The sequence below is a fragment of the Callithrix jacchus genome, chromosome 4 (assembly GCF_049354715.1).
Source record: "Callithrix jacchus isolate 240 chromosome 4, calJac240_pri, whole genome shotgun sequence".
In the NCBI taxonomy this organism is placed as follows: domain Eukaryota; kingdom Metazoa; phylum Chordata; class Mammalia; order Primates; family Cebidae; genus Callithrix; species Callithrix jacchus.
Genome location: NC_133505.1, coordinates 41492512 through 41514878, shown reverse-complemented (window position 1 = coordinate 41514878; position 22367 = coordinate 41492512). Strand labels below are relative to the sequence as shown.

General features: G+C 45.6%; 1 protein-coding gene across 8 annotated transcripts; it reads left to right on the top strand.

Annotated features, from left to right (window-relative positions):
• Nucleotides 1-65: 65 nt before the first annotated feature.
• On the top strand, nt 66-21052 carry VPS52 (VPS52 subunit of GARP complex). Of its 8 annotated transcripts, none has more exons than XR_013534031.1 (21): nt 66-398; nt 1340-1424; nt 1589-1641; nt 1818-1893; nt 2061-2128; nt 2430-2605; nt 2968-3118; nt 3406-3506; nt 3618-3750; nt 3876-3933; nt 4273-4406; nt 4876-5031; nt 6111-6229; nt 6508-6631; nt 6906-7001; nt 7136-7243; nt 7468-7533; nt 18056-18148; nt 19424-19535; nt 19768-19886; nt 20356-21052. XR_013534031.1 is itself a non-coding variant. In XM_008994235.5 (20 exons), the coding sequence occupies exons 1-20, from the start codon at nt 309-311 to the stop codon at nt 20500-20502; spliced, it is 2172 nt and encodes a 723-aa protein (XP_008992483.1). In that variant the 5' UTR covers nt 66-308; the 3' UTR covers nt 20503-21052. The 8 variants fall into 8 exon arrangements, 6 of the variants coding, with proteins under 6 accessions (XP_008992483.1, XP_078225006.1, XP_054109838.1 ...); XR_013534030.1 differs by lacking the exon at nt 18056-18148 and adding an exon at nt 9789-9905; XM_008994235.5 differs by lacking the exon at nt 18056-18148.
• The last annotated feature ends 1315 nt before the right edge of the window (nt 21053-22367 follow it).

Genomic DNA, 22367 nt, shown 5'->3' with positions numbered 1-22367 from the left:
CGAGCTGCCTGGACTCTGGAGAGTATGACTTAGGTACCATAACTTCCGGTACAGCCTTTCTTTACAGTTCGCAAAGTTCATGGGTATGAGAGCAGCGAAGGTTCCGGAGCTAGTTTGTGCTTTAGACTTCCATGTTTCCATTTGCAGTTGGGTGAAGTGATTAGAGCTGAAAAGGAACCCCTGGAGTCAGACAATTTAACTCAAACATCTGGGAAGTTCGCTCTGAGGAAGGCTGTCTGGGACTTGAACTCCACTCTAGGGAACGGACTTGCCGGGACTGACAGTGGCCGGAAGTGAGGCTGCGGGGAATGGCCGCCGCTGCGACCATGGCTGCTGCCGCCCGGGAACTGGTATTGCGGGCTGGAACCTCAGATATGGAGGAGGAAGAGGGCCCGCTGGTGAGAGCGCGGAGCTGTTTCTCCTCCTAAAGGCCTGGGCTGGGTTTAGGCACGGGTGGGAACTTGGCTGCTACGCGTGATGTTACCTGTTTGGCTCCTCTTACCCTTCCCGCTGATCAGACCCAACCCTGAGCAGGTCCCTAGTGGCTGCAACTCATGTCCTGGGGCACAGTTTCAACTTCTCTCCATATTTTGGGGTAGAGTCAAGAAACAATATAGTATAAAGGTTAAGAACATGGCCTCTGGAGCCAGACTGCCTTGGTTCTGATTCCATTTCTGCCACTTAACACGCTGTGTGCCCTTGGGCAAGTTAATTGGCTTCTCTGTGGCATCATTTCCCACACCTATAAGGTGAGGAAGAGAGAACCTATTTTATACATCATTGTTAGACTCAGATAAATGAGTATGTGTAAGATGGCACCTGGCACGCAGGTAAACACTGTGTTTTGACATTTCTAGAAAGTCTGGGGTTCCCCAGAGGTCTGAGATAACAGGAGTCTGAGGGTCCTAAATTTAAGTGCAAGTTCTGCTCTATTCTCTGCAATTTCTAGTTTTCCTCATTTAGTCATCTCCACTGTCTTGTCATTAGTTTTGTTTTGTTTTTTGAGACGGGACTCCCTGTGTTACCCAGGTGGTTGACCTTGAACTCCTGGTCTCAATCTTCGCGTCTCAGCTTCTAAGTAGTTGGGACTACAAGGAGCCCACCACCATGCTGGGCTACCTCCACTATCTTACTGAATCATCTAACTCCTTGTCATATTCCTTACCCAACAGCACAAAATAGGAGAGTGGGTACAGTGGGAGACTTAGAATTTTTCAAAGCAGTACCTGTGCTCCCAGTAAAAGCACCTCTATATCACTTGAAGGACTTCGGGTATTTAATTATATATTTTCTTCTGTCTTTCCCCATTCCCTACTCCCATTAACCTATCCCTTTCTAGGCCAGTGGTCCTGGGCTCCAGGAACCACTGCAACTTGGGGAGTTGGATATTACTTCTGATGAGTACATCCTGGATGAAGTGGATGGTAAGTGATGGCATGGGTGGGTGTAGTAGCTGTAATTTGAGAGGCATGTGGGCTAGAAGGAATAAGGTAGGGATTGGTGTGCAGATACTCAGTGTGGGGAGAGGGAATTGTGGTCCAGCTCCAATGTGTGGAGCTGGACCCTTATGATAAACTTCTATTTCCAGTTCACATTCAGGCAAATCTGGAGGATGAGTTAGTAAAGGAAGCTCTTAAAACGGTGAGGCTTTCCCCTATACTAATCTGCCCTTCTATCTACTCTCCCCAAAAGGAAAAACAAGTCTCTTGCTTTTGTTATATTAGCCTGGTGTCTGACCCTTTAGTCCTTCACTGATTCTGTTACAGTGTCCCTTTACTGAGACTTCCTCCTGACCTGTCATCTTTATGTTCTCCCAGGGTGTAGATCTTCGTCACTATTCAAAGCAAGTTGAGCTGGAGCTACAGCAGATTGAACAGAAATCCATTCGGGATTGTATCCTCCAGCAGAGGGAAGGGGCAGTGCTATTACCCTGGGGATTTTGTGGTATGTGGGGTCCACATCTCTGAGGTTTCTGTCCCTTCAGAGAGAAATTGGAGAGGTTCTACAAATCTGAGGATTTCCATCTTCACCATGAGGCCCCTTGACTTTTTGTGGGTCAGATATTCAAGAGAGTGAGAATATAGCATCTCTGCACAACCAGATCACAGCCTGTGATGCTGTCCTGGAGGTTAGTAATTATGACCTGTGACCTGTAATAGCTACTCTGAACTAGATCATGGACTCTCATGCCATTTTTAGGTCATCATCCTCAAGATGGGACAGGTTAGGATCATTTTCAAGATGACCTCAGGAGCCTTTTTTGTTATTACTGTGATATTTAATGTTATTTCATGGCAGTCTATGGGTTTTATCATCTGCCACCCTCATGGACTGATAAATACTGAGGACTTCACCAAGAGGCCTTGGTGGCCCACTTATCCCCTACCAGCTCTAGAGCACTCCAGCAACATCTTCTACCCTTCCTACAGCGAATGGAGCAGATGTTGGGAGCTTTTCAGAGTGACCTCAGCTCCATCAGCTCTGAGATTCGGACACTGCAGGAACAGTCAGGAGCCATGAATATTCGACTTCGAAATCGCCAGGCAGTTCGAGGGAAACTTGGGGAACTTGTTGATGGTCTGGTGGTGCCTTCTGCTCTGGTCATGTGAGTTACCAGTTTGAAGGGTCATAATGTCCATAGTAGATGAATGGGCTGGGGTGACCTACCCTCTTTACCGCATGGGTCTCCTAGCTCCCGGTTAAGTGATTTTTAGAAATTAGTAGCCGGATTAACAACCATTTCTTTAGGCATGCTTTAGGCATCAAAGATTAAGATTAAGAATGATGCAGGATCAGGTGTGTAGTGGGGAAGTCCAGGAATAGAAAACTTTGTACATGTGTCCTGATATATAGTACATTGCAGGGTGGTAGCATGACAGAGGCTGGATGTAAGGAATGTGGTCTAGGTCTGGTTTAGGGATGTCTGGGTCTCCCTTATAACTCATCCCACCCCTTCCTGCTCCCCAGGGCAATTCTAGAGGCTCCAGTGACAGAACCCAGGTTCTTGGAACAGCTACAGGAGCTGGATGCCAAGGCAGCCGCAGTCAGGGAGCAGGAAGCTAGAGGCACGGCGGCCTGCGCAGATGTCAGAGGCGTGCTTGATCGGCTCCGGGTCAAGGTGGGAAGTAGGGATGGATACCCTGGAGGCTACTAGAAGCAGCCTTCCCAAGACCTTCAGTATGGATCTCCTTGGCAGGGCTCACTGTAGCCTGTCTCCAAGAACTTCACCCTGCCTTTTCCGGGCAGCCCCATTCTTGCCTCCCTGGGTTTCCCTGAAAATCTTAAATACCAAAGAGGTATTCACCACCCTTCTCTCTATGTTTACTATTTGTTGCTTCCCCCAATTCCTCTCATACAATAAAAGGGTTGCAGCTTCATGCCCTGTGTTTGGTTCCCCACATCTAGGCAGTGGCGAAGATCCGAGAGTTTATCCTCCAGAAGATTTATTCCTTCAGGAAACCAATGACCAACTATCAGATCCCCCAGACAGCCCTGCTGAAGTACAGGTCACCACCCCGGGGAAGTGCATGGATGGCCTTTGAGCTTTTGAGCAGCCTAGTGTGGGCATCTGGTTTCTTGGGCAGATAGGTAGACTGACATGTTCTTGACGCTTCTAGGTTCTTCTATCAGTTTCTGCTGGGCAATGAACGAGCAACAGCAAAGGAGATCAGGGATGAATACGTGGAGACGCTGAGCAAGATCTACCTGTCTTACTACCGCTCTTACCTGGGGCGGCTCATGAAGGTGCAGGTAAGGCCAGGAGGGAGAGGCATTTCTGGGCACATGGACTGGGAGGAGGAGACATCTCTGGGCAAGGAATATTTTACTGTGCTATGGAAAGAGTTGGTTATCAGTTCTCTTTTCTATTTTCTTAGTATGAGGAAGTTGCTGAGAAAGATGATCTGATGGGTGTGGAAGATACGGCAAAGAAAGATATCCTAGTACTGGGGAACCCTCATGCCAGGCCTTGAGAGTGGGAGGACTTTTGGCTCCAGCCACCAAGGCACTGCTCCTTACCTTTTCCTATGGGACTGAAACCTTTTGGAAAGTGATGAAAGCTATAGCCTCTTTTCCTAGAAAGATGTACACATCATTTTGTTACATAGTTTTGCATATGATTGCAGAGGAGGGAGAGATCCCCTGAAGCCCATTCACAGATGTCAGGTGAAGTGGGGCCCCAGTACTGGGAAAGAAGGCTGGCTGGGGTCCCTGCAGATAGTCTTTGGGCCCAGTTATGGTCTTATTGTTTTCCCTGACTCTGACCCATCTTACGGTTCTTCTCAAAGCCATCGCTCCGCAGCAGGAACACCATTTTCACCCTGGGAACCCGTGGCTCTGTCATCTCCCCGACTGAACTTGAGGCCCCCATTCTGGTGCCTCACACAGCCCAGCGTGGAGAGCAGAGGGTATGAGGAGGAACAAGCTTCAGTCATGAAGGAGACTCTGAGCATGAGGGGAGGAAAGGCCACCCCTCAGGGCAAAGCTTCCCAACCTGCAGTCCCTGCCTCAATCCCCCTAGACTTGAGAGTGGGCTTCTCCAATCACTCCAGCCTACTGTAATGTGAAAAGAGCTGGGAACCATTGACTTAAGGGCATGTAGAGGGGGGAGACTGGCTGAGGGGAATGATGGTCAGAGGCAGGTGTTGAGGTGGATGCAGGAGTAGCGACAGCAAGAGGGTATAGGCCCTTCTTTTACCCCTGTGTTCCCTGAGCTTTTCAGTGCCCATTCCGGATACTCTGACAGCCCGGACCTAGATGGATGTGAAGGGTCTGCTCGGCTCTTATTACCCAGGTTTACTGATTTTCCAGCCATATCCATGGGAAGTCAGTGTTGGGGTCCATCCCTTCTGTTTTTCTTTACTTCTCCTCTCCTAGTATCCATTTGAGGCTCTCTTCCGCAGCCAGCACTATGCCCTCCTAGACAATTCCTGCCGCGAATATCTTTTCATCTGTGAATTTTTTGTTGTGTCTGGCCCGGCTGCACACGACCTGTTCCATGCTGTCATGGGCCGTACACTCAGCATGACCCTGGTAAGATTCCTATTTCAGGTACTGTTCAATACCTTTGTCCCAGTCTTCATCAGCAGCATAGTGGGGTCATGACTGGTAGAACTGAAATCAGGATCACCTCATTCTAAAATGTCTAAGCCTTGGCTGGGCCTGGTAGCTCATGCCCAAAATCCCGGCACTTTGGGAGTTCGAGGCAGTTGGATTGCCTGAACTCAGGAGTTTGAGACCAGCCTCGGCAACAACCTCATCTCTACAAAAAATAAAAAATTATCTGACTGTGTGTTGGTGTGTGCCTCTGGTCCCAGCTACTGGAGATGCTGAGGTGGAGGGATTGCTTGACCCCAGGAGGTCAAGGCTGCAGTAAGCTCTGCCCTCCAGCCTGGGAGACAGTGAGGCCTGTCTCAAAAAAACAAAAACAAAAGGTCTAAGCCTTGTTACTTAGACTTGTTATGATGTTACTCCTCATGAAATCCTCAGAGCTTAGGGTCCCTGAGATTACCCCTAGTGAGAATTGAGGGACCCCTAAATCTTGGTGCTCAAGCCCCGGACCCAATCTCAGTCCTGAACTCTGCTATGATAGACTTGTAATCATAGATCCTGGTGGGGCTGGGTGCAGTGCCTTATGCCTGTAATCCCAGCATTTTGGGAGATGAAGGCAGGAAGATTGCTTGAGGTCAGGAGTTCGAGACCAGCCTGGCCAACATGGATAAATCCTCTCTACTAAAAATACAAAAATTAGGTGTGGTGGTGGGCACCTATAATTCCAGCTACTCAGGAGGCTGAGGCCAGAGAATTGCTTGAACCTGGGAGGCAGGTGGAGGTTGCAGTGAGCTGAGTTTGTGCCATTGCATTCCAGCTTGGGCGACAAGAGCAAAACTCTGTCTAAAAAAAAAAGCCAAAAACAGATTCTGGTGGGCAAGGCAGCAGGACCACCTGGGTGGCAGTGGACAGGAAAGCAGGGGGCATTTTTCCCTTTTAGGTCTCTCCCTTCTCTCTCGCCAGTGCATCATCCCCAATGAAACACATGTGTTTGTTCACACAGCCACTAAGGACAACAAACTAACATTCTCTTTTAAACCTCTGCTTATTCCCAATCACAGAAACACCTGGAGTCCTATCTCACTGACTGCTATGATGCCATTGCTGTGTTTCTCTGTATCCACATTGTTCTCCGGTTCCGCAACATTGCAGCAAAGAGGGATGTTCCTGCCCTGGACAGGTCACTGAATTCTGGTCCTTGATGCCCAACAGGCCATTAACTCTCTTGGCCTTACAATGGCTCTGCCCTGACCTTAGAGTCCTACTGACTTGGTATCATCAACCTTTATTCCTGTTCATTTGCTCTGGAGGCAGTACTGCTGCCTTTTGACTCACATTTCTCCAACCACCGCCCTCTACAACTGACTGTTGACCACTGAATTGAATGATGCCCCACTCCCTTGCATCCCTCTCCCACATTCTTTGCCAGCTGACCTCTGATTCTGATTAAGTCCACAGGTACTGGGAACAGGTGCTTGCCTTGCTATGGCCACGGTTTGAGATGATCCTGGAGATGAATGTCCAGAGCGTCCGAAGCACTGACCCTCAGCGCCTTGGAGGGTTGGATACTCGGCCCCACTATGTGAGGGAGGGCAAGGGTAACAAAGGGTTCTTGAAAGGCAGGGCTCTAAGTTTCATTGTGTGGGTTGGCCAAGGTCACAGTTGTGTCAAAATCACTGCATGCTATGAGTAGGCATGCTGGGAGGGTGGTAAAACTCATGGTTGGTGGTGCACTGTGGGTAGGAAGGACTAGAGGCAGAGTTAAATCACATGGAGGTGGGCTGGCCAAAGGAGTCGGGAGGTTGTGTTGGTTGGGTCAGGAGGTGGGTGTGATTTTCCTTCCCACTTTCTTCTAGATCACGCGCCGCTATGCAGAGTTCTCCTCTGCTCTTGTCAGCATCAACCAGACAATTCCCAATGAAAGGACCATGCAATTGCTGGGACAGTTACAGGTGAGGGTTGGACCGGAGAGACTTCCCAGCATCAGGGCTGTTGTCAGTGGGTAGAGCCTGACGAGGGGCAAGATGGGGGCCAGAAAGACCTTGCTTTCTGGTGTCACCTCTTCCTCTCCTCTCTGCTTTTTCAGGTGGAGGTGGAGAATTTTGTCCTCCGAGTGGCAGCTGAGTTCTCCTCAAGGAAGGAGCAGCTTGTGTTTCTGATCAACAACTATGACATGATGCTGGGTGTGCTGATGGTAATACATGCTCCTCTTCCTTGTCTTCCTACCCAGAAAGTTTGGTTTCTCCCACTGCTCTGTTAGCTCTGTGAGGGCAGAGATGATACCTGTCTTGTTCAGTGTTTTACTCTTGGAGTCTGGCACAGTGTCTGGTGTAGTACAGTAAGGGTAGAATGAAGGGGACATCCTGAAGGGAAGAACTGCTTTTTCCAAATTTGACCGTTCCCTTTGTCTGCCCTTAGGAGCGGGCCGCAGATGACAGCAAAGAGGTCGAGAGCTTCCAGCAGCTGCTCAATGCTCGGACACAGGTAGGGTGTGGGGAAAAGGGAAGGGACAGCCTTGTGTGCTGTTTTCAGCTGTGTGTGTGTGTGTTTAGGGAGTGGCATAGTGGAACTCAGGTACATGGAATTACTGTAACTCATGATTCACCACATACTGTCATTATTGGTCTATTTTATTTTGTCTTTGGATTTTTTTTTTTTTTTTTTGAGGCAGGGTCTCGCTCTGTCACCCAGGCTGAAGTGCAGTGGCACGAACATGGCTCACTGCAGCCTTGACCGCCTGGGCTTGAGCGATCCTCTTACCTTAGCCCCCTGGATAGCTGGGACCACAGGCATGAGCCACCATGCCTGGCTAATGTTTTATTTTTAGAATGAATTTTATTTTTTTCTTATGCATCCCCTCAAGCATTTATCTTTTGTGTTATAAACAATCCAATTACACTCTAAATTATTTTAAAATGTACAATTAAGTTATAATTGACTATAATCACCCTGTTGTGCTATCAAATAGTAGGTCTTATTTTTTTTTTTTGAGACAGAGTCTAGCCCTGTTGCCCAGGCTGGAGTGCAATGCTACAATCTTGGCTCACTGCAATCTCTGCCTCCTGGGTTCAAGGGACTCTCCTGCCTCAGCCTCCCGAGTAGCTGAGATTACAGGTGTGCACAACCATGCCCCACTAATTTTTTGTATCTTTAGTAGATATGGGGTTTCACCATGTTGGCCAGGCTGGTCTTGAACTTCTGACCTCGTGATCCACTCTCCTCGGCCTCCCAAAGTGCTAGGATTGCAGGCATGAGTCACCATGCCCAGTCATTCTTTCTACTTTTGTTTGTACCCATTAACCATCCCCACCTCCTCCCTAGCCCTCTACTAACCTTCCCAGCCTCTGGTAGCCATCTTTCTATTCTCTTCGTACGTGAGTTTAATGATTTGATTTTTAGATCTCACAAATAAGTGAGAACAGGTGATGTTTGTCTTTCTGTGCCTAGCTTATTTCACTTACTGTAATCTCCAATTCTATTCATGTTGTTGCAGATGACTGGGTCTCATTCTTTTTTATGGCTAAATAGTACTCCATTGTGTATATGTCCCACATTTTCTTTACCCATTCATCTGTTGATGGACACTTAGGTTGCTTTCAAATCTTAGCTACTGTGAACAGTACTGCAACAAACATGTAGTGCAGATACCTCTTGAATGTAGTGATTTTCTTTCTTTTTTTTTTTTTTTTTTTTTTTTGAGACAGAGTTTTGCTCTTGTTACCCAGGCTGGATGGTGCGATCTCGGCTCACCACAACCTCCGTCTCCTGGGTTCAGGCAATTCTCCTGCCTCACCCTCCTGAGTAGCTGGGATTACAGGCACACGCCACCATGCCCAGCTAATTTTTTGTATCTTTAGTAGAGACGGGGTTTCACCAAGTTGACCAGGATGGTCTCGATATCTTGACCTCGTGATCCACCCGCCTCGGCCTCACAAAGTGCTGGGATTACAGGCTTGAGCCACCGCGCCCGGCCTAATGTACTGATTTTCTTTCTTTTGGGTATATACCCAGCGGTTGGATTGCTGGATGGTATGGTAGCTCTACTTTTAGTTTTTTGAGCAACCTCCAAACTGTTCTCCATAGTGTTTTACTAATTTACATTCCCACCAACAGTGTATAAGGGTTCCCTTTTCTTCACATCCTTGCCAGCATTGTTATTGCCTGTCTTTTGGATAAAAGCCATTCTGACTGGGGTGAGATGAGATCTGATTGTAGTTTTGATTTGCATTTCTCTGATGATAGTGATGGTGAGCCCGTTTTCATATATGCCTGTTTGCCATTCGGGGTCTTTTGAGAAATGCCTATTCAAATCTTCTGCCCATTTTTAAATAGGATTATTAGACTTTGTCATGTAGAGTTGTTTGAGCTCCTTATATATTCTGGTTATTAATCCCTGGGCAGATGGGTAGTTTGCAAATATTAGTTGTCTCTTCACTTTGTAGTTTCTTTAGCTCTGCAGAAGCTTTTTAATGTCATGTGATCCCATTTGGCCATTTTTGCTTTGTTGCCTGGGCTTGTGAGGCTTGTGCTCGAGAAATTTTTGCCCAGACCAGTATCTTGGAGATTTTCCCCACTGTTTTCTTATAGTAGTTTCATAATTTGAGGTCTTAGATTTAATCCTTTGATTTGGTTTTGTACAGTAGGGGTATAGTTTCATTTTTCTGCATAATGGATAGCCAGTTTTCCCACCATCATTTATTGAAGCTACTATCTTTTCTTTCTTTCTTTTTTTGAGACAGAGTCTTGCTCTATCGTCCAGGCTGGAGTGTAGCACTGTGGTGTTGGCTCACTGCAACCTCCACTTCCTGGGTTCAAGCAATTCTCCTGCCTCAGCCTCCTGAATAGTGGGATTACAGGTACTTGCCACCATGCCCGGCTAGTTTTATATATTTAGTAGAGATGAGGTTTCACCATGTTGGCCAGGGTGCTCTTGAAGTCCTGACTTGAAGTGATCCTCCTGCCTTGGCCTCCCAAAGTGTTGGGATTACAGGTGTGAGCCACCATGCCTGCCCAGGAGACTATCTTTTCCCCAGTGTATGTTATTGGCACTTTTATCAAAAATGAGTTTACTCTAGGTGTGTGCTGGCTAATTTTTTAATTTTGTAGAGACAGTGTCTTGCCATGTTGCCCAGGCTGTCTTGAATTCCAGCCTTCAAGTGAAAAATCTTATGACTCTTTTTTTTTTGAGAGAGACAGAGTCTCACTCTGTCTCCCACACTGGAGTGCAGTGACCATGATCTTGGCTTACTGCAACCTCTGCCTCCCAGATTAAGCGGTCCTCTTGCCTCAGCCTCCTGAGTAACCAGGACTACAGGCATGTGACACCATGCCCTGTAGGGCTGTCAGCCCCACAGGGTCGTGGGGTGTCCCTAATGCTGTGCTGAGGTGCAAGATCCAAGAACTAAAGAGACAGGACACTGAAAAACTGGAGAAAAGCAGCTGGACTCGGCGGGGCCACACCACCTATGAGTGGAGACAAGCAAGGCCCCGAACGTCCAGAAGCATCTGTATTTATTAGATACAAGCAGGGGTAAGGGTCCTAAGTGAGGTCATCATCTATAGGCTTAGTGATAGGGCATACATAATCATGTGAGTAACAAGTGAGGAGGCCACCCCATTATGTCACCTGGGCAGAGAGGTGGGCTGTGCGCAGTAGGGGGCCGTGCTGTGTACAGTAGTAGAGGGTCGTGTACAGAAAAGGGGTCCACCCCCACTAGGTCACCGAAGCAAAGATGTAGGCTGTGTGCAGCAGGTGTCATGCGCAACACTTCTTACCTGGGGGTGGAGACTTCAAAGGATTTCTAATAGAAAGATACTGTAAGCCAATGCAGTGGGAGCTGACAGACTTGTGCTCTTCTCTAAGATATTTATGGGAGGATGATTTCAGCTGGCACAGAATCGAGAAAAGACTTGACAGGGTTTACAGCCGCCATGACTGGTCACACCAGTGGGGTTCTTCCTCTGTTTTTTGCAGGATCTCAGGCCTGAGGCCTACTTTCCACAGGAACTGGATGCAAGGTACTACAATTCCTTTTTCAGGAAGAGAGGCTCTTGCTCCAAGCCTGGCATACAGCATATGCCCTTTCAGGCAGGGACGCCACCGCCTGGGTCTTTGGTTCTTGTCCTGGTCTGGTTATTTTCCCATGTACTGCTTCCGCTTTGTGACTGCTCTAGGCATTCCTCCTACTACAAACTACTATATGGTTATATAGAAGGATTATATAAATGACAGCACTAAATGTGTTGGAACAGCTCTGACTACAATACCTGTATGATTAGTATAGAAAGAGTATATGGAACTAAGTATGTTAGATATAAGTATTAAGTATGATTATATAAGCTAGAAATATGTAAGCAGTAAGTTATACTTCAGGCACTAATTCTATAAACTAATATATGATTATATATGAAGGATTACATAAAGGAAATAGCTGAGTAATAACACTATAAACTAAGGTATTCTTCAGGTACTAATTGTGCCTGGGGTTCGCACAGCACTCCTTCCGCGTTGCCCATGTAGGGGGTTACCCACTATGGGGTTTCACGATGTTGGCCAGGCTGATCTTAAACTCCTGACCTTAGGTGATCCACTCACCTTGGCATGAGCCACTGTGCCGGGCCCAGATTCTGTGTTTAATGACACTGAAAAACAGAATGAATTTTTGTTTCTGTATATATATAGCTATACTTTTAAAAGGAAGAACATGCACAAAAAAGGGGAAAAAGCAAGAGCAAAAAAAACGCGACATTTTGTTCAACGAGTGGCTGTGCATGAGGCACAGGGATGGTTTGAGGAGGATTTCATAGTTTGATGGTAACTTCTGCCAATTTGCTACTTCTTGGATTGTGTGTTGTGTTCCTGGGTATTTATATCATTAAAAAACAAAACAGTCCAGGTGCGGTAGCTGGTGCCTGTAATCCCAGCACTTTGGGAGGCTGAGGCAGGCGGATCACCTGAGGTGAGGAGATCAAGATGATCCTGGCTAACATGGTGAAACCTCGTCTCTACTAAAATACAAAAAATTAGCCAGGCATGGTGGTAGACACCTGTAATCCCAGCACTTGGGAGGCCGAGGCAGGAGAATCGCTTGAACCCAGGAGGTGGAGGTTGCAGCAGTGAGCTGAGGTTGCAGTGAGCTGAGATTGCGCCATTGCACTCCAGCCTGGGCAACAGAGTAAGACTCGCAAAAAAAAAGAAAACCACTGCACTGGGCTGTTTTATTTTTTTAATGATATAAACACTGATGAGATGAGGCAAAAAAAAAAAAATAAAAGCCAGGCATAGTGGTGCACACTTGTAGTCCTAGCTATTTGGGAGGCAAAGGCGAGAGGACCACTTGAAATCCAGGAGTTCGAGGTTACAGCAAGCTATGATACTGCCGTTATAGTCCACCCTAGGCAACAGAGCAAGACCTGTCTCAAACAGCACAGCAAAACAAAAATCCCCAGAATCACAGGATTCTTTTCAGGCATAATTTTGCTAATATTGTCATGTTATTGCATATAGCTATAGCTCATTCTTTTAAATTGCCATATGTGACTTGTGTGATTAAACAGATTCTATAAATAGATTTTTCCAGTTTCTTGCTTCTGTGAGCATTGTTTTATGAATAATCATGTCTTTTAGCACACATAGATATTGATTATCTTAATCAAAAGTTTCTTTTGGGTATAAACCTAGCACAGTAGTCTAGCTGCTTATAAGATATGCAGTGTTAGTCTTTATGAGACAATGCTAAATTGTTTTCGTAAGTAGTTACTTCTTACTAGCAATATGTAAGAATTACTACTGAGCTGCATTTTCTCCATGTGGTTATTATCAGACCTTTGCCATTGTGTTATCTCAACATGTGGCATTATCAGACCTTTGCAATTTTTTTTCTTTTCTTTCTTTTTTTTTTTTAGAGACCAGGGATGCTGCTAAAGATGCTTAGGGTCAGAAAGGTTTCAGATTTTGATTTTTTTTCAGGTTTTGGATTACTTGCATTATTTTTACTGGTTAGCGCCTGTAGTCTGAAAATCTGAAATCCGAAATGCTCCAGAGAGCATGACCTTTGAGCATCATGTTGAGACTCACAAAATTCCAGATTTTGGAGCATTTTGGATTTCAGATTATTAGATTAGGGATACTCAACCTGTATTTCAATGGGTCTTTATTTGTAATTTCCTGATTAGTAATGACATTGAGCATCATTTCAAATGTTTAGTAACTATACAATTTTTTTTTTCTGAAAATGTCTGTCGTAGCATTTGACCTTTTAAAAACTGGGTTGTGGCTGGACATGGTGGCTCATGCCTGTAATCCCAACACTTTGGGAGGCTGAGGCGGACAGATCACTTGGGATCAGGAATTTGCCTGGCCAGCATAGTGAAACCTTGTCTCTACTAGAAGTACAAAAATTAACCAGGCATGGTGCACATGCCTGTAGTTCCAGCTCCTCAGTGGGGCTGAACCTGGGAGGCGGAGTTTGCAGTGAGCCAAGATTGTGCCACTGCACTCCAGCCTTGGTTACAGAGCATGACTCTGTTTCAAAAAATAAAGAAAAGATAAATCTAGTATTTTTTGATTTATAAGAGTTCTTTGTATTGTCTACATACTTACCTTGTTGATTATATAGGTTACAGATTATCTTTCAGTATGTATCTTTTTACTTTTTTTTTAAGAGAGACTGGGTTTCACCATATTGGTCTGGCTGGTCTTGAACTCATCCTGACCTCAGGTGATCCGCCTGCCTCAGCCTCCCAAAGTGCTGGGATTATAGGTGTGAGCCACTGCGCCTGGCCCTACTTTTTTTTGGTAAGATAAGGGTCTTGCTATGTTGCCCAGGCTGGTCTTAGACTCCTGGGCTCAAGAGATCCTAGTACCTCATTTTCAGTTTTTTTAATGTTGCTTTTTGATGAAAGAAATTTGTAATTTTAATATGATTGAATTTATCAGTCCTTTATTTTTATGCCTTTGTTTGTTTGCTTTTAGTAACAGTCTTGCTCTGTCACCTAAGCTGGAATGCAGTAGTGTGATCATGGCTCACTGTAGCTTCAACCTCCTGGGCTCAAGCAACCCTTCTGCCTCAGCCTCCCAAGTAACTGGGACTACAGGAATGTGCCACATTACCAGCTAATTTTTATTTTTATCATTGTTGTTTTGCAGAGACAGAGTGTCACTATGTTGTCCACGGTGGTCTCAAACTCCTAGCCTCAAGTCATTGTCCCGCATCAGCCTCCCAAAGTGCTGGGCCTACAGGCATGACCCACCACGTCTGGTTATTTTTGTCTTGTTTAAGAATTTCCTTATTATTCCAAAGCCAGAAAAATATTATGCTACATTTTCTTTTTAATATTGTAGAATTTTGACCAGGTGTGGTAGCTCACACCTGTAATCCTAGCACTTTGGGAGACTGAGGCAGGAGGCTTACTTGAACCCAGGAGTTCAAGACCAGTCTAGGCAATATAGTGAGAACTTGTCTCTACAAAAAATTTAAAAAAAATTAGCCAGGCATAGTGGTGCACACCTGTAGTCTCTGCTACTCAGGTAGATGAGGTGGGATGACTGCTTGAGCCTGGGTGGTTGAGGCTGCAGTGAGCCCTGTTTGTGCTACTGCACTCCAGCCTGGGCAACAGAGTGAGACCCTGTCTCAAAAAAAAAAAAAAAGAAAAAGAAAAAGAAAAACAAATATATATATAATTTTTTTGTTACCTTTAAGTCTGAAATTTACTTGGAATTAATTTTTGTGTATGATGTGAGGTAGGAATCTATTTCTTTTTTTTATGGGGATAGTTGGCCCAGAACCATTGATAGAAAATCCCTTCTTTTTTTTTGAGACAGAGTCTTGCTCTGTCACCTAGGCTGGAGTGCAGGGCCATGATCACAGCTCACTGCAACCTCTGCCTCCCGGGTTCAAGTGATTCTCCCATCTCAGCCTCCTGAGTAGCTAGGATTATAGGCATGTACCACTATGCCCAGCTAATTTTTGTGTTTTTGGTAGAGATGGGGTTTCACCATGTCAGCCAGGCTGGTCTCCGAAAGTTTTCACATTTTAAAAAGTCTTTAAGGATTTTGATTAGAATTACATCGTCTATAGATTAATTTGGAAGAATGGATACTTTGTGATATTGAAACTTCCGGTTGATAATCACTATTCTATCCTTTTTTTTTTTTTTGAGACAGGTTTTGTTCTGTCACCCAGGTTGGAATGCAGTGGTGCAATCCTAGCTCACTGCAGCCTTGAACTCCTGGGCTCAAGTGCTCCTCCTGTCTCAGCCTCCTGAGTAGCTATCACTAGAGGCACACAGCACCACACTTGGCTTTTTAAAAAAATTTTCTGTAGAGACTATAAAATTTAAAAATTGAATTTTTTGTAGTGTCTCACTATGCTGGGATTACAGATGTAAGCCACTCCACCTGGCCTCCCTCTCCAATTTTTAGGATAGTTTTTTAATGTCTTTTGATAACTTTTCTAAATTTTCAGCACAAAGACACTGTAGGTCTTTGTCATATTTATTTTTAGGTGGGTATAGTATGTATGTTTAGTCCTACTAGGAATAAATAAATCTTTCCTAATTTTTTGTCTTTAATGTCTTATGTTTTTGATCTCTTACCCTACTGGCCAACACTTCCAGGATTATGTTTAGAGGTTGAATAGAAAGGTGATAGTGAGAACTCTTCGTATTCCTGATTTTGAAAAGCTGGCTGCCAGCACAGTGGCTCATACCTGTAATCCTAGTACTTTGGGAGGCTGAGATGGGAGAATCTCTTGAGCCCAGGAGTTCAAGATCAGCCTGGGCAACATAGTGAGATCCCATTTATTAAAAAAAAAAAATTAGCCAGGTGTAGTGGCATGCACCTGTAGTCGCTACTCAGGAGGTGGAGGCAGGATGATTGGAGCAGATCAAGGCACCCACGAAGATGTACTTAACCAGTGGTCTCTGCTGAGAGCAGGTGGGATTTGTCACGGGATTTGCCAGGTATAGAGAGCCAGCTGCCATCAATGCTTTTGGTCCTTTTTGATCCAGCTGCTGCTTGATACTATGTAGGAAAGATTGTTAAAGCCCAGTGCACTGTTTCCCTCTGGTCACTCCTCTACTATCAAGGTGTTCTCTTTTGCATAATAGAAAGCTTGAAATTCATTTAAGTCCAGACAAGTATTTCTATAGGAATCTAATGCATGCCACAAATGTGAGCCACTTATATAATTTCAAAGTTTCTAGAAGCTACATTAAAAAGTAAGGAGAAACAGATGAAATAATTTTTTAAACCACTACATCTAAAACATTATTATTTCAACATGTAGTCAATAAAAAATTGTAATGACGCCAGCATAGGGGGTCATTACTGTAATCCCAGCACAGGCCAAGGCTGGGAGGATCACTGAAGCCCAGGAGTTCAAGACCAGCTTGGACAACATGGTGAAACCCCATATCTACAAAATAAATAATAATTGGGGTCTGGTGGCATATTCCTGTTAGTCTAAGCTACTCAGAAGCCTAAGGCGGGATAATCACAGAGCCAGGAAAGTTGAGGCTGTAGTGAGCTGTGATCGTACCACTGTACTCCAACCTGGGTGACAGAGCAAGACCCTGTCTCCAAAAAAAAGTAACGATACACTTAAAATTTTTTCCAATATAAAGTCTTCAGAATCGGCTGTATATATCATGCTTACAACACATTTCAGTTCAGACTAGCTCTGTTTCAAGTGATCATCAGCTACATGTAATTTATGACTACTGTGTAGCATTGGTCATCAGTGTTAGCTCAACTTTTCTCTGGCAGTCCACTCCCTGTGTCCCACACTGCTACATTGTTGTTTGTACATGTGTGTGTGAGACTGCATTTAGGCAACTATAATAGGCTGAATGTGGTTATTTTATCTCTGTCCAAAATCACATCACAAAGATACCTTGGTTATAGAAAGATCCTTCCTTGCAGCATGTCTCCCTAGTCTCATATTAGTTATCTGACATCCTCAATGGATATAAGTGAAGATTTTTGAGGGAAGAATAGCAAAAATACAATTATTATTTTTCTTTTATATATATGTATACGTGTGTGTTTGTATATATGTGTGTGGTTTTCTTTTTTTTTTTTGAAGACGAGTTGCTGCTCTGTCACCCAGGCTGGAGTGCAGTGGTATGATCTTGGCTCACTGTAACTTCTGCCTCGTGGGTTCAGGCAATTCCTGTGCATCAGCCTCCTGAATAGCTGGGATTACAGGCATTTGCCACCACACCCAGCTAATTTTTATATTATTTATTTATTTTTAAATGGAATAATAGTTTCACTTTCTTCTTACAAGGTCTTATTGTCTGGGTTTTTTGTTTTTGTGGGTTTTTGTTTTAATCTCCCTTTAAGTTTTTATTATGGGAAATTTCAATATGCTAGTAGAAGAGCATAGTGAACCCCCCCCAGGCACCATCAGTGATATTCAATGTGTAACAATTCATGGACAGTTTTGTTTCATCTATACCAACACCTATTGCTTATCCTCCTTCTGTATCTCCCAGTTACTTAGAATTAAATCTTATACATTATTATCACTTGATCTGTATCAGAATGTGTTTTTATTTTTTATTAAAAAGTTATTTTTTGACATTATTTTGCTTGTGCTGCCCAGGCTAGAGTGCAGTGGCATGATATAGCTTACTGCAACCTTGAACTCCTGGGTTCAAGTGATCCTCCCACCTCAGCCTCCTGAGTAGCTGGGACCACAGTTGTGTGCCACCACACCTAGTAACAGAATGTGTTTTAAAAACTGTAATGCATTATCATACTTACAAAATTATCTTATTAAAAATAACTAATATTCGGATTTCCCCAGTTATTTCATAAATTATTATTATTTTTTGAGATGGAGTTTCACTCTTGTTGCCCCCAGGCTGCAGTGCAATGGCCTGATCTCGGCTCACCGCAACCTCCACCTCCTGGGTTCAAACTATTCTCCTGCTTCAGTCTCCCGAGTAGCTAGGATTATAGGCGCCTGCCACCATGCCTAGCTAATTTTTGTATTTTTAGAGACAGGGTTTCATCATGTTGGCCAGGCTGGTCTTGAACTCCTGACTTCAGGTGATCTACCCACCTCAGCCTCCCAAAATGCTGGGATTACAGGTATGAGCCACTGCATTCAGCCTTCATAAATGATTTTTATGGTTCAAATAAGGATTCATATAAAGTGTATATATATGTGTAAATATCTTTTTTTGTCTATAGATTTCCCTTCAATCTTGGCCCCCTCTCCTCTGCAATTTATTTGTGGAAGAAACTGAGTTATTGAGTCGTTTGTCATCTAGAACGATGTACAGTTTAGATTTTTGCTGACTGCATTCTGTGGTGTGCCTAACTGTTCCTCTGTCTGGTATATTTCTCATAAATGTGTAATTAGATGGAAAGGCTTGATCAGATTTAAATTAGATTTTTTTTTACAGGAATATTTGAGAGATTTGAGAGGTAGCGGTATATATTTCCATTAGGAAGCACATAATGTCTTCTTGGCTCTCTTTGTGGTGTTAGTAGCCATCAATTTCAGTGCCTAGATCCATTAATTAGATTTCTATATCTCCTACCATCTCAAAATTTTCTGTCTCTTGTCTGTGCTATATTCTGAGTCCTTTCTTCAGTTATAAATTCTAGTTCATTGTATCCTTCTTGTTAATCTGTTGACTTTATAAAACTGGCTTCTCATATCTAAAAAATTTCCTTTAAGTCTGTTCATTCCTAATAGTTCTTATTAATTGGTCAGTTTTATGTCTGCATCCTTAACTTTTTTTTTTTTTGAGATGGAGTCTTGCTCTACTGCCCAGGCTGGAGCACAGTGGCGAAATCTTGGCTCACTGCAACCTCTGCCTTTCAGGTTCAAGCAATTCTCCCTGCCACAGACTCCCAAGTAGCTGGGATTACAGGTGGCCCCTACCATGCTCGGCTTATTTTTGTATTTTTCAGTAGAGATGGGGTTTCACCATGTTGGCCAGGCTGGTCTTGAACTCCTGACCTCAGGTGATCTGCCTGCCCTCAGCTTCCCAAAGTGCTGGGATTACAGGTGTGAGCCACGGCACCCAGCCTATCCTTAACTTTAGACATTGCATACAGATCATACAACTGCTGCCTGTATTGGATAGTTCTAAGATCAGCAACTATTGCTTACTGTGTCTCCTGACTGTCTAGGTAGCTTCCCTTCTTCTGTGTCTGGTGATCTTTAAGTTCATTGCTTCATCATAACCAGGGGAATTGTATGGACCAAAATTAGAATTGAGGATATTTTTCTCCACAGAGGATTTACAGCAGCTGAAAGATGCCATTGACACGGATCTGCATTAGTCTGATGCCCGAATTGAGCAAAGCTGCTGATACCAGGACACCTGTGTATATGTATTTGTGTCTTTCCAGGAATTCATTGAAGAGTTGCTGTCTCCCCCTTTTGGGGGTCTGGTAGCATTTGTGAAGGAGGCTGAGGCTTTGATTGAGCGTGGACAGGCTGAGCGACTTCGAGGGGAAGAAGGTATGAGGAAAATGTGGTAATGGTGGGATCAGTGATAAGGGAAATGGAAAAGAAAAAGGAAAGGATACAGATTACTTGGGGGGGGCGGTGCAGAGTATGAAAGACTGGATCGAGAGAATCCAGAAAAGAGGGGTTTGATGGTAAGGATGGCTGTACCTTGGGGAGAACGTAGTGCAGTTGAAGATCAGCCAGCCAGATCCCTCTCTGACATTCCCTTTCCTCCTGCTATCAGCCCGGGTAACTCAGCTGATCCGTGGCTTTGGTAGTTCCTGGAAATCATCGGTGGAATCTCTGAGTCAGGATGTAATGCGGAGTTTCACCAACTTCAGAAATGGAACCAGTATCATTCAGGTGACCTACAAGTCCCAGCCCCCACTCACATCCCCCATTATTTATTGTTTTCTTACATCTTTTTGCTGGGCTTAGCATCATCTAAGTGACCCATCAGCTACTAGCTGTGCCCAAAGTTCTGGTTGAGCCCTAACCTGATTTTTTGTGTGTGTGCAGTGGCACAGTCTCAGCTCACTGCAGCCTCCACCTCCTGGGTTCAAGCCATTGTCCTGCCTCAGCCTCCTGAATAGCTGGGATTACAGGCACCTGCCACCACGCCCAGCTAATTTTTGTATTTTTAGTAGAGACAGGGTGTCACTGTGTTGGCCAGGCTGGTCTCAAACTCCTGACCTCGTGATCTGCCCACCTCGGCCCCAAAGTGCTGAGATTGCAAATGTGAGCCACCGTGCCCAGCCGCCTAAACTGATTCTTAATAATCACTGTCACCACCACTTTACAATCTGGTCCCTCAATGACTTTCTTTGACCAGGGAGCACTGACCCAGCTGATCCAGCTTTATCATCGCTTCCACCGGGTGCTGTCCCAGCCGCAACTCCGAGCCCTTCCTGCCCGGGCAGAGCTCATCAACATTCACCACCTTATGGTGGAGCTCAAGAAACATAAACCCAACTTCTGATGTGCTGAAACCGCCCTGAGATCTGCCAGTCATCTCCATGGACTTCTGCACCCCCATTCCATATCCTTCTTCACTTGGGGTCCCCCTTCCAGTTTTCCCCTTGCCTCCCAGGCCTTTTACATGGCTTACCTGCCTTCCCTCCCAGCACCTTGCTCAACAGGATAAGCTGGATCCCCTTGGCCTTCTGAATCTCCCAGTGTCTTCATATTTCCCAAGACCACTTCCCTGTGGGCTTCCAAAATGGCCTTTACCATTTCCCCAGTCTGTCACCCTCCTGCTCGCATACACCCAAGCTCTTTCTTCCCCTGTGAAAACCACTGCCTCAATCTCTGGTTCACTCAACTCTTGTCACTGTGTTCTGAGGCATGAAGCCTCAACTCTTGGAATTACTGGCAAGGGGTGACTGCCTCTAAGTCATTGTTTTATTCAAAGTGATTTCTGTAGCTTTTTGACCTAAGGTCTCAGCAATTTGAACACTAACCCCTCCCCTCCTGGCTCAAGAATTACTCCCAAGACAGTCTGCAGAAAATAAATATTTAATATGACATAACACTCTTCTCCCATTTATTTTCTCTGTCCTCCTGAAGGCCTTCAGGTGGCCCCATCTCTTCTCTAGAGCCACCTTTCTTTTCTGACTACTTCCTGGGCTTACCCCCTTCTGGTGAGTGTAACCTTTAACTTCTAGCTACTTCCAGGCCAGAGGAAGTAGGTGACCCCTGGTTAAAATGGCAGATGCTGCAAGGGCTGAGAACCAGGCTACAGCCCCAGACACTGTCCTGAGGACTCCCCTGGGACAATCCCAAGCTGACTCTGGAATTGCCTCCGCTTTCTCCGTAGCAGCTCCCGCAGCTCCTCTGATTGTGACTGTCACAGCCCCTTGCTCAAGGGCTGCACCACCCAACCCACACCCACACCGTTGGAGCAGGGATAGACCAGGCGAAATTTATCCATCTCATACATTTCTGTTTGACTTGGAGCCTTCCTGCTGCCCTCGTCTTACGCCTCATTTGAACTTAGGCTCTAGACTGGAGAGACACGATGACCCCTTTAAAGCATAAGAGGAGAGGCGCGGTTAAGGGAAAATGGTAATTTGGGATGTTTCCTGTCTCCACCCTCAAGCTCTAAACATTCCGTCCCCAAGTCTCCCTGGAGAGTCGTGGAAAAAAAAGCGGATGCTACTCCCCGCTTAGGCCCTCCGGATGGGGGGCGTCTAGCCCACTGGCAACGGGAGGTGTCCTGAGTGGGTCTGTGACTGCCGAGCACACCCACCACAGAGCGGGAGGCTGCGGCATCCTGAGGCTGAGAGAGCGCGGCTGTGGGCTCTCCCAATTGGCGGACGCGGGAGGGAGTATAGCAGGGCAGAACGGGGCGGGCTCTCCAGCTCTCGCCCTTTCAAGGTTCCGCCCCATTTCCGAGAGCCGCTCCCTGATTGGTTTGGGAAACCGTATCTCAGCGCTTTGGCCTTGCGGCTTTGAACTTGTTTACGCCTGAGACCGAAATGCAGAGGAAGGCGAGTACAAGGGGAGAGGTTTGGGGAATGAGCAATTCCTGATTGGCCCGGAGTGCCTTGGGGGCGGGGCCAGAACCGCGTCCTTAAGTGACCTCGCCCCTGCAGAGCTCACCGCCTCCACGTTCTTCCGGGTTTACCCCTCCCGACTCGCTGTCCAATGCGTTCCCTCACGCCTGCCGGATGCCAGGCGGCTGTGTGCCAGGCTCTGAGGGGCCGCGAGCTCACCCCAGATACCCGCCCCGGGAATCCTCTGCTCCTCCACCTTCCCTTCCCGCTGCTCGTCCTAACCCACCCACTCCCAGGTGTCACTCTTGGGGCATCTAGCTGTTCTGGCACTTGACCTGACTTCCAGCCT

Bases quoted from the DNA above. Each gene is read 5' to 3' on its own strand.
- VPS52 (XM_008994235.5), top strand. From the start codon at position 309: ATGGCCGCCGCTGCGACCATGGCTGCTGCCGCCCGGGAACTGGTATTG. The intron at 5,032-6,110 runs GTAAGATTCCTA...TCCCAATCACAG, and splicing joins GTACACTCAGCATGACCCTG to AAACACCTGGAGTCCTATCT. The intron at 19,887-20,355 runs GTGACCTACAAG...TTCTTTGACCAG, and splicing joins ATGGAACCAGTATCATTCAG to GGAGCACTGACCCAGCTGAT.